At 37.6% G+C, this 14,809-nt stretch overlaps 1 protein-coding gene across 1 annotated transcript in view; it reads right to left on the bottom strand.

Annotated features, from left to right (window-relative positions):
- The window catches only part of ANGPT1 (angiopoietin 1), a 168,269-nt gene that overhangs the window by 73,948 nt on the left and 79,512 nt on the right, over positions 1-14,809 (bottom strand). Inside the window, exons 3-4 of the mRNA XM_009562044.2 lie at positions 12,366-12,487; positions 2,986-3,218 (exon numbers count right to left, since the gene is read on the bottom strand). Of these exons, the coding sequence (XP_009560339.1) occupies positions 2,986-3,218; positions 12,366-12,487 (355 nt within the window). The remainder of the gene's footprint in view (positions 1-2,985; positions 3,219-12,365; positions 12,488-14,809) is intronic.

The following is a 14,809-nucleotide window of genomic DNA, read 5'->3' as shown; positions in this document are numbered from 1 at the left end:
TTCATCCTTAGAAAGTTACTCATCTTTCACAATCTGGCCTTCTGGACTTGGTGCCTTGTTTAGGTTGTGCTTCCTTTCAAAGGTGAGTGTTTTCAGTTAAAAGCCTGAAGTTTCTAAGGGGACTCATCTTTATCAATGATATCTAGCAACTTTAACTTAATCGAGTATTATCTTTTATCAGTGGGAAATGTCTCTGAGTGTTACTGGCTGTTCCTTTTTCTTCCTACCATTTGTTATTTTGTATGCTCCCATAGTAGCATCCCACATACTTTCTTTCCCATTTAATATTTCTATATGTTACAGCCCTCCCTCCTCATATGGAAATCGTCCAGGTCTCTAATTATTTCCATTGTCCTGTTCTTTTCTGGATCATTTCCATTTCTGATGTATCCCTGAGATTTACCAAAGACAGAAAGGGTGTCACTGATTTATGTATCGCATTTTGTTATCCTCTGTCTCCCAATAAACACCAGTTCTCACAGCATATTTATGTTTTGAACATCAGTGCACGCATAAAGACCTGTGTAAGACTATCTAAACTTCATATTTTTTGTGAACTTTGAGTAGCTCCAGTTGTACTTCCTAGCACACATAGTCTTCCATCTTCAACACATATTTGCACAGGCTGAAGCTGGTATTAATTTTTGTTACAACCAAATGCTTTACTATTCAGCTTTCATTAGATTTGTCTTGTGCTCCAGGATAATATTATTATTTTAACTTAAACTGTATGGCTCCTTTTCCAGCTATAAATGTACTTAACAAAATGTTGGTCAGCTAAACTTCAACAGAGAGTTAGTGGAAATATTTCTGCAATTATTTCTTTTTAATCATTCTCTTTAAATAAAAAAGGTATCCAAGGAAAATTCAATACACATAAGGCAATGGACTCGAAAATCAGGAGTCTGAGGCTACTAAAATTGAATTTAGGCATTTAACTCTTCTGAGCATCTTTTGCTTCCACAGTTCCTCAGAAGTAAAAAAAAACTGCTGAAAATTCAGGTTTTCAACCACCTGCATTCGTACCCAGGAGCCCAATTTTAAATATCTACAGCTGTAATTCTCACTCAAAGCTATTCTAAGAAGCACTTGAGGAAAATACTTTTAGGAAACATGTTGGGTTTTTATTCTTTTCTTTGAATTAAATTCAAAATTATTAGAAAATCTGTTTCTAAATTTATAAAGAACTTGCAGTTTATCTTTGTATGAGAATAATATAGCTTTCATTTTGATATTGATTTTAACGTACTCCTGAGCTCAGTTAGAACACTCTGAACACTGCTTTGCCAGGTTTCTTTGCCAAAAGACCATGAAATATAATAAAGGATTTGCATTGCATCACAATTTTTTTCTACTGATATGAGAACAGTCTACTATGAAGGATGTTATTTAATTCAAAATTATGGGGAAAAGTATAATAGAATAAGCAGAAGGAAACATTTAGAATGAACGGAGCGGGGGGGAAGTTTTTTTTAAAAAAAAGTATTCTATCAGCACAGGCCTGAGCATGCAACACTTCCAAAGGAAGAGATGTAATCCTCGCCACTGGAGCAGTTCAGATTTAAGCCACACAAGTTGCATGGGAATATATAGTAAGGAGTAAACCCACACCGCCTTCAGCTGAATAGTTTAAATGATCTAATATGTTCTTCTGCCTCTTAGACAGAGTACTGAACAACAATGTAGGTGACAAGATTTTGGCTAGGGGGTGGGGTTGTTGTTTGAGGTTTTTTTGTCTTTTTTGGGTTTTTGTTTTTTAGATTATTCATGTCATTTAGAGTTCTAGAGTTACAAAGAGCAAATATGCTGGGCTCTTCAGACTATTGGTACTTAACCTTGTATAGACCTCTTTCATCTGTACTTCCACGGTCACTGAATGACTAATACAATTCACACATCTACAATTTCTCTCTAAGTTTACTCTGTACTCTTTCTCAGAAGGTTTTTGATGGCTTCTTCCCAGATAGATATTTTTTTTTCCCTCAGATTTCTTCCCTGCACCATTTTTAACCCTCTGCATGCTATACCAGGCGCAGTTGTTAATCCCCTCTTAGGTGTCATTCTTAGCACATTCCTTTTCTCTTATATTCTCTCTTATATTTCTTATTCCCTCTCTTCTGTATGACTTTACCTTAGTTTTTGTAGCTACTAATTTGTTCTTTCCAGTGTCCTACTCCTGTCCTTTGCAACAGTTTACATTCACCTGTCTCCCTTGACTAGTTCTAATGAAAGGAATTTTTTTTACAGAGACATTCGGGAATGTCTTTAGCATTTGAAAAGGGGAATTCTATCTGAATTTCTTTGTCAGTCTCTGCAAGAAACCTGTTTAGTAAGAAAGGCAGCCTTGAGAATTTTTGTAGTTGATGCCCAATGGACCCAGAGATGAACAAACAAAATCCAGCAAGGCAGAAAGAAGAAAAATGATCCCTTTTGGTAAATTAAACCTTATTCAGGAGAAGTGATCTATCTTTTGGATGTCTGCAGCACAATTAATGCGTACATCTAAGTTCATCAACATTATAACCCACATATATGCATAAAGTTTTGGGTTACCTTCCTTCATTTAGTACCTTGTTCTGTCCATTTCTTGTAAAGGAAGTCTAGAGTAAATTAGATATAGTCATCTATAAAGTTAACTCCCACATTTGTTCGGATTATTCCCAGAAAAAGAGATAGATGCTCAGAGGAACAAATCAGTATTGCTAACATGAAGACAATAGAATTACTGCCTACATGGCTTGTGGTCAATGTATAGCTCAATTACATTAAATTCAAAAATTAAATGTGTGTTGATAAAAGGGTTGGCCTCAGCACTGTCTGAACCTTATTTGATTTGTGCATTTTCATTGGCCCCTTGGTCCTCAATTATGATGTCCTTTTCTTTCTTGGAATAAGCTCATTAAGTTCTGCCTCTCCAAAAAATCAGGACTTACTTCAGAAGCAATTTCCTACTACTTCTAATCTTTTATAACACTTCTTTCTTACCTCCTTCCTTAGAACAGAGGGTGATCAGAGTGTGAACTGTATCCATCAATTCAAGCTGCTGTTTCTGCAGGACACTGTTATTGCTTGTTGCCTTGTTTAACTGCTTCTCTAGCTCCTGGATTATGTAACTTTGTCGTGTGACCAAGCTCTGTAAGTTCTCTTTTTCCTCCTTCAAAGTGTCCAGTTCCTCTTTATGCCGTTCTTCCATTTCTAAAATTCTGTGCTCAAGTAAACTAAAATGAAAAAAACAAACAATTGACAGATATTATTTCACACTCATTTATTTAATATAGAAAACAGAACTATTTTGTTGTTCACCGTAGAATTCAGTACATAAATAATTTCTTCTAGAAAATGTCACATCTACTAATTTAGCCTACTGATATTCTCTATAAAACAGCCAAATATACATGATATCTAAGATACCACTTCTTGAGGCTTGTATGTTCTAGTATTTAAAGTACATGGAACTGCATATCCATCTAAGTGCACAAGCCAATAACACATTTGTATATAGAATTTCCTGCAGAAAAGCTTAATGTAGACAAAAGAGGGAGAAGAGCAGGGGTTTGAAGGAGTCATCATTGGTAGTATGGATGGGTCAATACAATAAGAGACAAAAATCAGGGGTAAACTAAAAAGTACCATTTGATGTGGTCTGTGAATCTGGAAAAGGAATTGTGGACCAGATGGATGTTATCTGCCTTCACATTAAGAACAGTATCGTCTACCCAAAAGGTAAATCAGAAATTTGCATTTTAAGGTAACATTCCCTTGTTTTCCTTGACTCCACATAGCTATTTCCCCCACATATTTTTCTAGTCAGAGAAAATGTTCCTTAGACAGAAGATTTGGGGCACTGTACTATGCAGCCTGCACTTTTATAAATTATTTTACACACGTATGGAAACATTTTCTCCTGACTAATATTATTTTTCTAGTGTCCTCTCTCTCCTGAGAGTGTAATTTACAAAGATCAAAGGCATGACAGATCATATATAGAAGAATAGAGGAGCTGCAGATATAAAAGACAGCCTATACCTATCAACAGTAAACAAGAACTTTTTCAGGCCAACGCATTGATGCTGTGGTGGGACTCTAGCAGAAAGATTTTATTAATATTAGATAAAGAAATTAATTAAATCCCTCTTCTGCTTTCTGTTCAGTAGTTCTACTGTATGCACCAGGAGAGGTGTTTCTCATGCCCATAAACCAACTGGTGGTTACAAACTTGCCAACAAACTGCTTCCTGTTCAAGTCAATCTTAGGTTTTATTTATTTGCACTCTCTCCCCACCTTTGTTTTTACTTCTGGATAATAGATCAGTGGCAAAGTGCCTGCATAATTTCAGGTCATTTAACCTAACTGAAGAATGTAATAAAATCCATATGGAGTTGTTTCTACTAGATACCATGGAGCCTTAGTATGAGCTGTTACAAATGCTAACAATGTAAAGATTAAATTCAGGCCCTGGATTTACTGTACAAGGCAGAGTAATATATAAATTTCTTCTTCTTTTTTTTTTTTTTTTAATTTTAATAAAAGAATCCAGGCAGAAAATCTCTTTTTCTGAAACCATAAAAATGTGGGACTTACTTACAAAGGTACTGAAGAAAACATACTTTGTAATGTCAACATATCTATTTCTGTGAAAAACAGAAAGGTCTGGGTAAAGGAGCAAAAAAGAAAAGATGGGAAGTGAAAACATTTTTTTCCAAAAAGCAAAGGGGAACATGATATCTTGTTCTAAAAGGCTCATTAATTAGTAACAAAAGCATAACAAGTTTCAGTGCATTTAAACCAGATGATACAAGGTTTCAATCTGAAACAAAGTGTGGATTTTTGAATGGAAAAACAACATATTGTTTTAATACCATATTAGAACTGCAGTTGATTTTTTTCATCACACGAATTCTAACATTAAACTCAATGCCTTTATGCTCTAGACTGAAATTTATTTTTTTGAGAATATTTAAGTGGAAGGCATAGAATCATAGAAAGGTTTAGTTGGAAGAGATCTTAGAGATCATCTAGTGCCAACTCCCCTGCCATGGACAGGTACACCTTCCACTACGTCAGGTTGCCTAAAGCCTCATCCAACCTGTTCTTGAATACCTTCAGAAATTCGGGCATCCACAACTTCTCTGGGCAACAGATTTCTGTGCCTCACCGCCCTCACAGTAAAAAATTTCATCCTGATATCTAATCTAAATCTCCCCTCTTTCACCTTAAAACCACCACCACTCATCCTAACCCTGCCCCTCCCCAGCTGTCTTGTAGGCCACTTTTAAGTACTGGAAGTCTTTGAGCTTTGTTACTCAGAAAGTCAGACTAATTGGTTTAGTTAGGCAGAAGTGGTTGAAAATGTTCTGACAGAGCTTGTCTTACTCCTAAAATACTGTTCCACAAAATAAAATGTTTTGTGCTAATTTTATGAGTTCTGCCTACTTTTTTTGTAGAAATTATTGAAATACTCATTTTGATTCTAGTTTTCAACTTTTCTGATACTCTGTAACTTATACACTGTGAGTTGTATCAACACACTTCCATTGGGAAAAAGGTGGGTTCTGCACGCATTGTGATAGAATGGGTGCTAGGTGTGGCCACATCCAAATCTGACATCTTACAGTCCATCAAAAGCATCTGTTGTCAATGTAAGAGAAGACACCAATCTCGAAGAAGGAATACTGTTTCAGTTACATAGTAAGTAAAGAAAAAACACCTACCCTTTATCTTTGTCCGTGTCCTTGTACAGTACAGGGCACTTCCCTTATTCCACAACACCCTATCTGCCTGTCCACATCTAGATGAGCTCACTTGCATTGGTCATCTCCAGGTACAGTATTACATCCCCTTGGGTGGGGGTGTCTATTACCTGGGTTCAGAAATTATCTTCATTTCATTCTAGGAGTCTCATGGATTGCCTACAGCTTGCCGTGCTACTTTTCCATCGTAAGTCAGGGTGGTTGAAGTGCCCTAGTAGGAGGAGAGCCTGTGAACCTGAAGCCTCCTGTAGCTGGAGGAAGAAAGCTCCATCAGTAGGCTCTCCTTGATCAGGTGGCCTGTAATACACACCAACCACAAGGTTCCTTTTGTTATCTTGGTCTTTGTTCTCACCCATAAGCTTTCAGTCTGTTCGCGGCTATTCTTCCAAGACAGCTCTTCACCATCTATCCATTTCCTGATATAGAGGGCAATGCCTCCACCCCTCCTTCCTGGTCTGTCCCTTCCGAACAGCCTGTAGCCATTGATAGCCACACTCCAGTCATGGGATTCGTCCCACCAAGTTTCAGTGACCGCAATCAGATCATAGCTTTCTAGCAGCATGAGAGTTTCCAACTCCTCCTGTTTGCTGCCTAAGTTGCCCGTGTTTATAACACTTCAACTGGGCTATTAACTGCACCACCTTCTTAGTGGAACACCTCTTATTTCTCTTAAGGTGTTCCGCTGAAGTTTTCTCGCTGGCACCTACTACCTCGGGAGCCTCCCCTTCCTCTCTGCAAGACTTCAACTGTGCCATGGCATCCCCAGCATGCTCCGGTGCAACAGGTGGACGGTCCACACCAGCACCCCATCCCTCTAACCATGGTGCTCAGCTTGTCATAGGCAAACATCATATTATCTCCCTCCCCCTTCACATTTAGCTTAAAGTCCTATCTATGAGCCCTGCAAGCTCCTGAGCAAAGACTCTCCTCCCCTTTTGAGAAAGGGGCTTCCCATCTGATATCTGTAAACCTGAGGCCATGTAGTCCATTCCATTGCCAAAACCCCCAAAGTCATTACGGTGACACCAGCCACAGAGCTATAGTTTAACGGACTGGGTCCATTTGATCCTTCCAATGTCACTACCCGTAACTGTAAGGAGGGATGGAAAAAATCAGATTCTGTCACTAGCTATCCCAAGGTCCTAAAATCTCTTCCGATCACCCTTGGGCCACATACTGCAGCTGTGTCATCTCCCATATAGAAAAGCAGTAACAGGTCATATCAGGGAAGAAGCCGTCAATGTTTAGAGCTTCCCAGTTTGGTGTCTACAGGGACAGACAGCAAGCAGAGGTTTTATGGCTTTAGTAATAATACAACCTAATATTTACGAGCAGTGTCAGCAACATGTGGTAGAAAGATGGGAATAGCACAGCACTTGGTTCCTTTGCAGTTTTCTATGTTTATTTGAAGTCCTATTGTTATAAACTCCAAAACTAAGCTATTTTAAGTAGTGCATACGTATTTATGCAATGATCTTTCTATACCTATTAGTCCACAACACATAAGAATAAGTCTGAGAATAGGAGCACTCCCTGTACATCTGGGAGAAATCCAAAACATTCATTGTGTGTTACTAAGAATCAATGAGAAACCAAAGCTCCAAATGAACAAAAGCAAATATGTCACATGGATTGGGGATTTCTGCCTTGGCGAAGAAATGCTTACATAGCCTAAAAAAAGTTGCTCTTATGGTCTTTGACTCCAATGTGTCCAGAAGTTTTCATTTGTATTATTGCATTCAGATTTGTTATAGCTCATTTACGTTAAAAAAGTGCTAAAAACTACATCAGAATAATCTTGAAAACAATTAAAAAAAAATTTAGATTTTTTTTCAACAGTTGTGATACGACTCTGTTTTCTCTTTTTTTCTCCTTGTGACATCAAATAATTTCTAATAGACTATTACTATGAATAAATAACTTTTCTGAGTGTTTGGTAATGATAATTTCTCCATTTTTTTAACAGGCGCTGTGAATACAGACTTAAAATGGAATATTTGTACCAGTTTTTATTCATGACTTCTGACATAAAATATTAAAGAAAAAAAAAAGAAGGCTGCCTTTGTACAAACTAATGGAAAAATCTGTAAAGGCTGATTGAAATTTTTAAGTAACATTCTTTTATAACAATTTTCATTAAAATGGTAGGTTCATGATGTGATGGCAGTGTTTACTGTATATGTTTCCTATACATTTGAAATTCCCTTACATTCCCTATATTGTTGAAATTCCTGTATGTTTGAAAATATTACCGATCTAGACAAATGAAGTGGTCATGGGAACTACAATATGCACAATAAATAAAATGTCATTCACTAGAAGTACCATATATATACACATGTAGATACACACATGCACAGTTACATATGTATGTGGGGTTTTTTATAACCATAGCCTTCAATTTGAGGAAACAAATCAGACATTTAGGGAACAGAATGCAGCTGTAAAGAAACAAATTTTATTAACATAGTTCAATGCCAATATTATGTATTGGGCAGTGACTTTTTTGAGTCATCATCTAAAAGACAGTTAAATTAAAAATAAAAACACACACACAAGCTCTCCCAAACCAGGTAAACTTATTTTCCTAAGGGTTAACCATGTCTCAGTGTCTACTGTTCTTGGTGAAGCTAGGAATATACTTTCAAACAAGCAAATGATGTGTTTACTTTGTGAGGATATAAGCCAGTGGGTTGCCTCTTTGCAAATGTGTGGTGTCCACCAGATTTAGAAAAAGACCTCTGATAACGCTAGAAAGAGTAGACAGTCTGTGAAAGCTGCTGTCATTCTGAAAGGTCATGAAGCAGAACATATGAAAAATACTCTGCTGGCTCTCCGGGGGAGAAAGGAAAGTCTGATTTAGACAATCCACCTTATAAGGCAGGTAGTCCATTCACTAACCCATTCCAGACCACAGCAGTTCAAGGGTTGTTTTTTAAACCTGTTTTCAGAGACTTCAGTTTAGGTATGTGATACAGACTGGATCTTTGTCTTAAAGACTTTTGTATTAAAATAATATTTTATAAAATGTGGATTTAGTAAAATTACATACAAAAAATTACTTTGTTGAGCTATTCAATAAATAAAGACAAGTTATGTCACACTAGAAAAAATTCTTTGGCAGAACACACATGGTTTTTTTGTATGTATGTATGGGAAGACAAAAAGATAGAGGACTTAAATGCTTACTTTTGAGTGCAAGAAGGGTATTTTCTTGTTGAGACACCTTTTTTCATGCTTGTTTTTATATGACTGAAATTTTCACTATACTGTTAGGTGCTGAACACTTACACTTTCTTTGGTGGTCTAATATTGTCTGATCAGTCCCCATATTTCTCAAAGTCAGTAAAGTAATTGGTCACTTAGTGTCAGTCAGACTATTTTTATGTAAGTGACAAGATTGAAATCATAAAAGTGAAGGGAAAAATCTGGATTTAGCTTTTAGTATATGCAAAACCTGCAAATAGACATATTGCATTTCCTCATTCTTCACACAGTCAGATGGAAATTCAAGAATCTTGATCCCTCACCTTTCATAGGATAGAATGTGTTAATGTAGTTTGATTGTCTGCAAAGTCAAGCTGGATTTTATGCTTAAAGTTCACTTCTACTAATGATTGCTGGAAGATCCGGCATTCTGCTGTATGATTCCTCATTTGTTTCATTTGAGTAAATAAATTTTGAGTAAATAAAAAGTTGTTTTCACACTCGCATATTGAAACAAATGGCATACAATAAGTTAAACGTAGCTGGTACAATGGGAAAAAAAAAGAGGGTTCATAAAGGCACTTAAGCAGGAAATCTTTCAAGGATAAGTGAAAATAGTTTTTAGAAAGCTCTTGTGGGAGAAAAAATGGCAATAGAAGAAACCACCATTTATATTATAGTGGGTGGGAACCCGCAAAACTAAATTATTTATGGCATGAGAGCACTCAATAGAAACATGATTCTGGGGCAAATGTGACTCTACATATGCCATGGAATATCTTTCATTTCAGTGGGAGAAAAAGAAAAAAATTGGCCACTCTTCCCAGCAGAGGCAGGAAGTAAAGAGAAAGGCCAAGAATAGATATATTTTAGTCTAAAGAACATGTGTTGGTCCCCTGTTGATATGCAGTATTCATTTTATTTAAGGTATAAAGTGTGCTTTTTAACATAGCCCTCCTTTTCTTCCAAAATCCCAAAGCAGACCATTTTGTCATGACACAGATCATTTCATCATAATGCCAGCCAAGTCAAAGGTCAGCTTAAGTAAAATTTATGTTTACTGACACGAAAGCTTTACACCCTGACACATTGCTAGGATAAATAAATAAATTCAGATTATCGAGTGTTCAAGACTCAGTCTCTTGAGCAGCCAATATAATATTGTTGCTAACCAGATTGCAGCAGAAAAAAAAATACAAATATTTATATGTTAAACTAATGTTTGGGTTAACCTCAATTTGAAATAACGTTTTAAAATATGTAGGATGAGCTGCTTCCTGTACACGTTCACTCTATCCACCGACTACAGGGAGAGCCCATGTATGCAGTTTAGGTGAATTACTCAGTTTTGAGATGGCTGAAGTCAGAGTTAATCTCACACTAACTTATTCATATTTCCAATTGTTCAAGGGAAATTTGTGGAGTTCAAGAGTTTTCAGTGTAATCCAACTTCTCCATAATAACATTTGCTGGCATTAATGGCTCTAAAGAGTTGTTAGATTAAATAAATTAAATTTGTTTTCACAACCAGTAGCAACAATGTTATATAATTTGACCAGCTTTAAAACTTGATACATTTAAAAAACCCTTTTCTTTGTAAAAATATTTTCTGGTTTTCATAATTATCTTCTTCTTTCCCTTCTTTTTCCAGTAGCTCCTTGCCTCTTATTGTGTTAGTCTTCCTTATGCACAACCCTGGGCAAAGCCTTCCTCCTCAGTTGCGAATTCCTTCCCAGCAGTACTGAAATCATGCTGCCCTCTTTTTGGCAAACTATCCGATCTCTGCTTAAACAGTGCACGAAAGCTTATACAGGACGCTTCAGCAACTACTTCACTTTCAAAGCTGTTAGTCCTATTTCAGAGTAAGATGTGGATACAGAAATCAGAAACCTTAGTCCTAGTGAGATTTATGTCACAGTTGAGGAAGAAGCCAAGAGAGAACCTGCAGAGTGAAAACACTCACTGTCCTCCCTGCTTAGACCCAGCATTTTTGCAGAGGCAGGGATATGAGCCTTAGGTCTATAAAGGGAATCTAAGAAGGAGAATGTCTTTGTCCACTGTCTCGCAGCCGGTTTCCAGGTTTGGGCTTCTTAGGGGCTGCGAGAACAGCCTCTCTGAGGAACGCCAGGGCTACCAGGCACAGCTGGGTCCAGACAGCTCAAACAGACCCACAAAAGGGCACAGCTGAGCCCCTGAGCCAAGGTGGATTGCACCTCGGGGAAGACATATTTAAGGAAGGGTAAAACCACCATGTGACACTGAGAAATGAGAGGAAAAAAGTCAGAGAAACAATGCCACAGACACCAAGGTCAGAGAAAAAGAAAAGTAAGAGGCACCAGAGCAGAGATTCCCCTGCAGTCTGTGGTAGAGCAGGTATTTCTCTTGGAGTACCCCGCACTGGAGCAGGTGAAGTCCAGAAGGAAGTGTAGTCTGTGGAGAGCTCAAGCTCGCGTTGGAGCAATCAGTCGGTGGGAAAGACCACACTGGAGAAGGGAAAGAGCATGAGGAAGGAAAGGCCAAGTGCTGTAAACTGACCGCAACCACCATTCTTCATACCCCTGTACTGCTCAGAGGAGGAGATAGAAGAGTCAGGAGTCAAGTTAAGCCTGGAAAGAAGGGGATGTAGGTGGGAAAGTTCTTTTTTGTTCTGTTTGTATTTCTCACCATCTGGCAGCCAGACAAGGTCAAGCAACCACACATGCTGTCTGAGATACTGGATTGCTAAATCTAGTGTCTTCAGGTACTACATCCCCGTGTTGCAGAAGCACCTCTCACGTGGAAGTGCTTCTGTGTAACACTGAAAGGGACAACACTGAAATATCTTGACTCTTGCTCCACTGCTTAAAGTTATGCCCTGCTAAACAACTCTTTCCTTCAATTTCAACATAAACTCCAAATGTATATTGTTCAGTTATTCTTTAAATGGAGCACGGCTACATGTATACTATATACAGTTCAGTCCAAAAGGAGACAGATCCTTCTACGTGTTACAACTTTGTATGCACTAAAAACAGAAAGATGAACTACTGAAGATTTTTTGTTTCTTCTGTACCTTAAGGTAGTTGATAATCTCATAATTTGTCAATATTTTTTTTTCTACTTGAAACTGCTCATACAAGTTACCCCTATGCTCTTCACCAGCAGGAGCTACGGTCATGTGACTAGTCTGTCATCACACAAACTGAGACGTAAACTTAGGTCACACATGAAAAGTGGTAAGAATCAACTTTCATTTATCATACAGGAGTTAAACAATGTAAGTTCATACCCTAGATCTTCTAGCTATTCATAAATATTATTATACTTTCCACTTACCATATTTGCTTCTTCCGTTTAAACAGATGCTTGGAACAAAGACTACTTTGTGATGAACAGAGAGAGTGTAAGATACCAACTATTCATTCTTACCTGTTTTTCTCATGAATTTTCAGGATTTCGTGTGTCTGTTGCAGCAGCTGTTTTTCTAGCTTGTACGTTGACAGTGAATTTTCCAGTAGCTGAATTTCAAGCCTGGATGTTTGATTTAGCACCTTAAGGATAAATTAAAAACATTAAAGTTTATGTGGTCCAGGTTATGTTGTCATAGCAACATAATGCATCCATTCCATTCTGATTTGAGAATTCCTCAAAAATTACTTCTAAATCCTTTTCTAACCTCAGCTGCTCAGCTGGTGCATATTAACTCGATCAAGCTACATTGATATGTACCAGCTGATATTTTGGCACCCTATTTACTGTAGAATAATACTAGGCCAGCAGAAAAAGGAAAGTTGACTGCCAAACAAGCTTTATTTAATGGAAAGAACAAAAGGCATGCCTCAAACATGCATTCCTGCAAATCATGCTTAAACCAAAAGAGTGCAGGAGTACTTGGAATGAAGCCAAAATGTTGCATCTGCTGTTTTGTAAATAGAGCTCCTACTGTAGCTTTCTCCCAAGTTCTCTCTTTTGCAGTGTTGGGAAAAGTCATGTGTCTGCTTATGTTATCTCTACTTGCACTCTTACACAGATTTGTAAGATTAAGACTGTGATACTAACCATTGCTTTATGTGGATTTATTTGTGATCTGTATCAATAGCACATTTTCCTAAGCATAGATATACGTGATACCTCTTTAATGTAATGTATCAAACCTTTCTTTGATGAGTATTAATCAGTATTGTCATAGAATTAAATGGTAACATTTTCTCATACATGCCTGATAGGAATTTGTTACAGAACAGAAAGCAAAAAGAATGACTCTCAAACTCAGTTCAGTGCCTTATTTTTGCTTAAAATTGTTGATGTTCACAAAGCAAGTTGATTTGCCCTTTTTTAAGGGTACAGAGGCTGAAAAAAAATGGAAATAATCAGTATGTAGATGTTATGTTGTTTAAGATGGATTTATTTGAAAGTGCCAGGAGTCATCACTGCAGTTTTGGAGGGAGCTGGCAGAACTTTAAGGTGTATCATGAAGGTTGTCTTGAGGGGTAAGAAGACAGGAAAGCACCAAAAGATTTCCAAAGAGGATATATCTATGGAGCAGCCTACAAAATGTCAGTAGAGCTTCAGGTAGAGAAGAAAGGCTAAAGGGAATCAGTAGGATTTTGGATGGAATAGGAATTGGGAGATGGCAGTGAGAGTTTAGGGAGGTAGAGACTGTTTTCAGTCCTTCAGACTCCTCCTTACTGTGGTATGAATGCTACTTATTACAGGCATGAGATCCTGGCCTGCCTTCCTCCTCCTTGCATCCTATAGATTTTCACCTGTCTGCCATACAACTGGCTACCTCTATCACTGCCAAGAGCAGTCTGTTTTCACTTTCTTGACCCACCTGCACCACTCTTTCTTGATTGACGGTGGAGCCAGGGCTTCAGCCAGAGCTTTCTCATATGGCTGAAAGAGGGGAAGTGGGAAATGCCATCACTGAGCTGAAAGTCAGAGAAGGTACTGCAACAAGGAAGACCAACTCCCACTGATATATTGAACATATCTTAAATTCTTCAGCAACAGGTATAGAAGGAGGAAGACATCTTCTCCATCATGCAGTGATACCTCTACCTTGAAGTTGTTCCTCAAAGGAAAAGTGAGACAGAGGGAATAGGTATTTTTGTCCCTTACCTGCTTAATAGAGGAAACCGCAAATGAGTACTCAACGCTTGCACCTATACATATCTTTTGAGATATGAGAAGAGTTCCTAAACCTCCTGTTTCATTTCTGAACATATGATACCACAGTCCATAGGTCTTCACCTCTTATGTTTCCATTCAGATGTTCTGTTGTTGCTGAATTAAAGATTTTTCCCCAATATTTTCATAAGTCAATACACTGTTTTAGAAAGTGTTGTCATTTGAGATCACACTTATAAGCAACTGTTGATCTGTTAACCAAGATGTAGAAAAAAAGAAGTGTGGGGAACCTGTTTAAAACATCATATCTGTCTTTCAGAATTACTTCTGTTTCTCAGTGTACTGTAATGCAGTTGCGCAAAAACTGGGTAATGATATTGTAAATGTTAGTAAGGACATAAGAATAGAAAATATCTTTTTTTCAAGAAGTGCATATGCGACTGGAACAAGCCAAATAAATGCAATACTTTAGTTCCCCTGTTCTGAATGAACAGCAAATGCAATGCAGCTGCTACTATACCACATGGTGTGAAGATCAAGAGGAAGTCAGCAAAACTAAGGAAAAGAAATATACATCTTTAAGTGATAAAGGAATTCAAAAGGCAAAAAGTAATACATATCTTTGCAAAAGCTCAATGTGAAATTGTACTCTGTCTTATTACAGTGATACTCTTGTCATGTCAATCACAACAATGATTTTAATGCTAGGAATCCTGTGGAGGTGGCTCTTTAAATACATGTGA

Source organism: Cuculus canorus, chromosome 2, assembly GCF_017976375.1.
Source record: "Cuculus canorus isolate bCucCan1 chromosome 2, bCucCan1.pri, whole genome shotgun sequence".
Classification (NCBI taxonomy): domain Eukaryota; kingdom Metazoa; phylum Chordata; class Aves; order Cuculiformes; family Cuculidae; genus Cuculus; species Cuculus canorus.
The sequence above is the reverse complement of the archived record's forward strand: the minus strand, read 5'-3'. Positions and strand labels throughout refer to the sequence as shown.